Here is a 6,009-nt window from a genome sequence, read left to right as displayed (position 1 = left end):
TATTATGAAAATCTGGGTTTGGACCAGGTCCAGTGTGACTGATTAAGATCGCTTGTTTGTTTAAGTAGAACATCATTTTGTGCATTTCAAGTTTGACAGAAAGCTGAGCATTGAATGGGTGAGAAAAATCCCCTCTTCTAGACTTTACACCAGCCTGTCAGGTCACTGTAACTTTCTATAACTTATATTCACACAAAAATGATCAATATATCACAGAAATAACTGGCTGATTATCTGATAATGAAAATGTCAGCCACACTAACTGTATATTGTACAAACTGTAGTCAGTGATTTTCACCACTAGCTCATAATTGTCTGAGCTCTCCTGACTCGAGAGGAAGATTAAGGAAACATAGATGGAACAATAATTACTCTGACTCGCTCATCCTTTCAATAAACAACTGTTTATATTTACAAAAAGAGTATATGTTGAGCATCTCCTAAGACGGGGAGATAAGGTCCGCCACAAAGGCTTAAAAAACATTTTACACCCATGTAAAAATCAGACCTGGAAACAGTGCTCTCAGAATAGCTTTACCCACGTTCAGCTGAGAGCATGCTGCCAGTGCGTTGGTAATTACAATGTAATCTGATATGGCATCAGAGAGAGAGAGAGGGGGGTGGGGGACAAGAGTCAAAATGAACTGCACTGGTGTGGCGCTGCATCATCTCTTGACCCGACAGTCCGATAGGAGAGGGTAGAGAAAAGAAAAAGGGGGACGGAAAGGATGGGAGCGAAAGAAACATCACATTAAAAAAAAAATTCTCTTTATTCAAGTTTCCTTTCATCTGCTTCACATGGACACACGTCCGCAGAAGTATTGTTGTAGAGCTGGCTGTACTTAACTGAGCCAACGGCCAGAGACTGAGGCCTGCTGTGCAGTGCTGTCTCTGGGTTAAAATGCATGCTTCCTCCAATTTCATCCTCTTGTATCCTTTAACACTAAGCATTAATGTGAATTCAAAGTCAAGAACAACGAGAAAAAGCAAGCACCTTAACCTCAACATTGACTGCAACAGTGTTTGTTATCGGGAACCAAAAAAAAGGCGTTGGGGGGGGGGGGGGGGGGTAGCTCTCTCTCCTCGTGTGTCTCTGCTCATCCATCTCCCAGGCGGAAGCCTTGGCCCCAGTTGTAACGACCTCTTCCCCCTCCCCCTCCCCCCTGCTCCTGGGCAGCTGGCCTGGTGGGAGGGACTCCGAAGCCCGATACGCCTCCCCTCCGGTTAGGGAAAAAACGATACCTGGAGGGGGGAGGAAGACGTCACGCTTTAATGCCGTGTATAGCACATCCTTGACAGCTCAGCAAAGAAGTTGGTGAGTAAATGATTATGCTTTAACTAAAAATAAATAAAAAAATAAAAAATAAATAAACTTACAAGAACTCTGGTGTGGAGAGGAAGGAGCGTCCTCCCAGGTCGACCGGGTATTTGTACATGAGGAAGAAGTAGAGGTGACCAACCAGGTTCCCTGTCAGTTCATTCACAAACCTGCAAAATAATGGCAAAGAGAAAATTAATCAAACCTCACAGAAATAACATGACACAGTGCTGTTGTAACGTGTACATACTCTTAAATATACTATGTGGTTGCTTACCAGGCTATTCCCTACTTGTGGCATACAGACACAAAGACCATTCCTGATTCATTTAAAACCATTTCATTTACATTTATAGTGTAGTGTGTTTGAGTTGCAACTATTTAACAGTGGCTTTGGTACAACCAATTAAAATCGGGTTACTTACGAGCCTCCGATGATGAAATTGAAGACCAGGATGACCCACGGTAGATAGTGCGCCTGGGACAGAGCAACAGGAAACATTTATGACTATTAGAATCAACCTCACCTTCAAGTAGTAAATAATACGTGTGGTAAAGATCACATAACAGTCCATACCATAACACATGCTATTTTATGTGCTGTGGTTTTACTGAGAAATATGAGTTACCTTTAACAAGACAGTTTACTAGTTTAAAATTGTATAAAAGCTGTGGTACCTTGAATCGTGTTCCAAACCAGAAGGACACAATCGTGTCTTTGTTGAACTGAGCCCAGACGTAGAGCACCGACATGATGAGTGGGATCATCAGCAGCTGATAACATAAACAACAATATATGAATGTGCCATCTAGCACGACTTTACGACAGATCAAATACCCCAGCAAGTTTTTTTTTCTTCTTTTTTTAAAGTCGGATTATTATAAAACCTCTTATACAAGTCAAATGTTGACAGGAATACTGAACAGATACTTGAAACATTATGAGCTTGAATTTAAAATACGATATAATTGCATCGTGTGTAAAATATGGCCTGCAAATAAACACGTGCTCATCGTGCAGCAGTATGGGGGAAAGTTTCAGGAAGGAAGTTTTAAGAAAACTCTTAGTTTTCAGCAGATGAACTTGAACGTGTTTCCCAAAATGTCGACGTGGGATATTTCAGTTACAATACCAATTTTGCTTGGATATTTAAGAGATTCTCAGTGAACTAATGCTTTGAATTGTCAGAGAATTTCTTTAAAATATGAATGGAGATTTGTGGTATTTCAATAACAACCAACTTATCACATCTTATATATACGACTTTGCTTTTGTCCAGCTCTGTCCTCGTAGTTTTTAAATCCGGAGATCTGCCTTTAGGCTTGGCGGTGCCTTCAGTGGAGCAGCTCCTGGCATACTTTCATTCAGCCGAGGTTCGCTGGTCTCTCACGTGGTCAGATCTCATTGTATGCAGAACTTCAGGCTGGTCACGCGAGATTAACTGGGTTAAAGGGTCGTTCATCCGCGGGAAAGGCATTTAATAAGGGATAGATCTCTGGACTTTATTGACTGATCGATAATCAGATAATTTGCATAAAGATAGATTTGATTCTGAATTATTATTATTTTTAAACCCGGCCATAATTTCATGTTGTGGTGTAAATACAAAGAGAGGGGAGGATTCTTACCCGCATGTTCATCAGCAGCCCAGTTATCTATAGTTAGAGTCAAGGACAACCTCGTGGCTCAATAAGACCACAGCTGGAGCTCTAAGATTAGAGCAGCTGGTGACTGGAAGGTTGCCAGGTCAAATCCCCACACTGTCACCCGCCACTTCTGCCTCTTCCCCTTGCATGAGCCTAACCTCCCATACCTGAGTTCTCCCCCCCATTCCTATTCCCCACAATTTGCCTGTAGTAACAAAAACTGAACACTTGGTTTGGATCAGGTTTAAGCAGAACAGAACAAATTTGTCAAAAAAAAAAACCTGACAAGCTGACAATCAAAGCTGAGCTTCTGACAAAAGGACAGAGTCGTGATCTGGGCTGGGCCGTACTGCTTGTGCTGCATGTGACCTAGATTAGGTTTCTCTGCTCTGCAGGGGTAGACTGACACTGGGCCACTGGCACAGAGCCACTCTGACATGGCACAGTGCTGCATAGAGAGAGAGGGAGAGAGTGGGGTGGCACCGAAAAGGCAGATGACAGAAATGCAAAGGGTGGATCAATGGTGGAGTGGAAAACGGACTAACAGGGATGTAACCAGAGATGCTGAGTTTATCATTAAACGGGACGTTTTAAAAAGGTTAGGTGTCAAGGATACAACAATGCAGATCCAGTTGAATAAGAGCATGAAGATGTAGTCTGCGGGTCTGCCATCGAACGCCCCTGGAAAACAAAAAAGAGCGTGACAAAAGAGCATCCCGTCTGCAAGATTACATTGTTTGTGAGCCACTGAGGCCAGTTCTCTCACCTGTCTCTAACCGAGAGGAGTAGTGGTAGAGGAAGTACAGGTTGACGAGGTACAGGAAACCAGTATTCGGGGTTACAGGGAAATACAAGGTGGCAGTCACTGGTCTCCAGAGCTGCAGCAAAACAGTAGAGACATTAGTTGAACAGAAATGCCAGAGATCCAGACTTTTAAGGCTGCACTTGAAACGCACATGAAGCCTCCTGAGGATGGTAAATATTAACTTGGAAGCAGAAACAAAGTGGCAGAAGTTTAACAGACATCAGATCTATGCAGCATTTAAGAAATGGCTTTGGGCTGATAAGCATTTCCTTCGTTAAGTTACAATTCATCAAGAGTAATTGCAACATACAATACTGAAGTGGAACACATTGTAACTGGGTCTAGGGAGTAACTGGAAATGTGGCTGCAACACCTTCAATTTATTCATTCAATCATTCATTTTATTTTGGCAAAAATTAAAATAGAGCAGTTATCTAGTCGATGAGGCACTTGTCAATAAATGTTTAGATTTGACTTTCTAGCTTCTCAAACAGGAGGGTTTTTTTGCCTGTCTATCAGTTTAAATTCAATGTTGCACAAAACAACCCATCACCTTGGGCTCCCACACTTTGTGATGGACATTTGTCACTATATATTTTTTTAACATTCCATAGACTAAATGGTTTATCGTTAATTAAAAGAAAGTATAAGATGAGTCAATAATTACAATAATCATTAAGTTGTACTGAGTACTCATAATATTTCCTTATATTTTCCATATTTCAACAATAGATAGTCTTCAGATGTATAATATTTGAGTTTGGGGGAAAACTTTAAAGATTAACAGCCCCACAGTATGTCACAAGGTGGGGATTAAAATCCTTATTTGGTTGCCATACAAGAAAAAAAAATACATAAAGAGTCATACAACTATAAGCTATTCAGCTGCAACACTGCCTGTGTTACTGGGAGATACCAGTAACCTATTGTTATCTAACTGGCAGGTTAAACCGTAGGGAAACCATAACCAGTACACAGTCATATAACTCTACAGAGAGTGTAATGATTGATCAAATAACCAGCCATGGTAGAAGTTTTTTTTTTCTTTAAAAAGATAAATAAAAAGCAGTAATTCTGTTATAAGTGGCTGCTGTTGCTGTTCGAGCTCATTTTAACTAACGCTGGGTAGTATAATCTAGTAATACATCAATATAAGTAATAATACACTCTTATTATTCCAAGGAACCTGTCACAATAACAAAAAATACATTTAGGGGAAATCTAAAATATTTCCCTTAAGTTAAGTAGGATACAACTTGTACATAAGTGCAATACTTAAGTAAGTATACTGCAAGTAACCAGTTTTTTAGACTATTTTGCCATAAGGACAGTCTTTCAGGATTCATCCCGCCTCCTAACCTTGAATAAACTCTCAACCCGTTCGATCAATAAGACGCAGCCTGAAAGGAAAGTCCCTTCCAAAATACTGAAGTATCTGAAAAACACCAGCTGTTTTTATTCCGCCAAATACTGGAAATGCAACACTACGGCTACGTCACCGTCTCTGGTCATTATTTATTTTTATTTTTCTACACTGATAGCCTATTATATTAATACGTTTCTAAATTACGTAGCATTTTGACAGCCTTCCGGAAGTCGTGACGTCTCCGCGTACCCGCGTCTCGTCCTCTCATTGGCTGTCACACAGCACAGGCCTGCTGCTCAGTTAGCCTCGCTAGCAACCTGCTAGCTAACCGACCGCATCCAAAACACAAAAACCACAGCCAACTGCTGCAACACGAAGGCGAACCGAGACCAGGCGGACTTACGTGAAATTTGCTGAAGACCAGCTCCGGCACCAGCATGAGGCTCCGGAAATCAATCAATCCTAGTTTTCCAATAAGAGGAACAGCAATCGAGGCAGCGAACCAGGACCGGGTGATGAAAGGGATGCTTCTGAACCAGTCCCCGATATCTGACATCTTTCCATATGATCACCGACCGATTATAACCATGAATCAAGAGCTGCTCTTTGAAAATGAGCTGGTTTGACCAAAACACTGCGACGCCTCGCTGCTTTTATATGAGAGGGTCTCCACTGCTAACTTTACATGACGTGGCTAATCACAAGCAGCTAGCTTTACATATGATAAAGTTACGGAGGGTGTAGCTGACACATCCGGCTCAGCTTTTCAAATTAAAACCAAACTGTTGTTCAAGAACGATGTAAACCGCTAGTGTACTTTGGCTTTTTTTTTCTCTTCTTATCAGATAATATTACACATGTGATTATAAGGCA

The 6,009-nt window shown here is 41.3% G+C and overlaps 2 protein-coding genes across 2 annotated transcripts in view; both read right to left on the bottom strand.

The window, feature by feature from the left end:
- atad2 (ATPase family AAA domain containing 2) overlaps positions 1 to 6,009 on the bottom strand; it is a 255,552-nt gene that overhangs the window by 198,311 nt on the left and 51,232 nt on the right. The window lies entirely within an intron of this gene.
- derl1 (derlin 1) lies at positions 386 to 5,856 on the bottom strand. Its single transcript, XM_084026992.1, has 8 exons — positions 5,540 to 5,856; positions 3,732 to 3,843; positions 3,582 to 3,646; positions 2,948 to 2,974; positions 1,997 to 2,092; positions 1,744 to 1,796; positions 1,378 to 1,488; positions 386 to 1,242 (listed from the first exon to the last, which is right to left on the bottom strand). Exons 1-8 carry the CDS (start codon positions 5,690 to 5,692, stop codon positions 1,098 to 1,100), a joined length of 762 nt encoding a protein of 253 aa, XP_083883118.1. The 5' UTR covers positions 5,693 to 5,856; the 3' UTR covers positions 386 to 1,097.

This window comes from Eutrigla gurnardus (genome assembly GCF_963514095.1).
Source record: "Eutrigla gurnardus genome assembly, chromosome: 14".
In the NCBI taxonomy this organism is placed as follows: Eukaryota; Metazoa; Chordata; class Actinopteri; order Perciformes; family Triglidae; genus Eutrigla; species Eutrigla gurnardus.
This window is presented reverse-complemented; position numbering and strand designations above follow the sequence as displayed.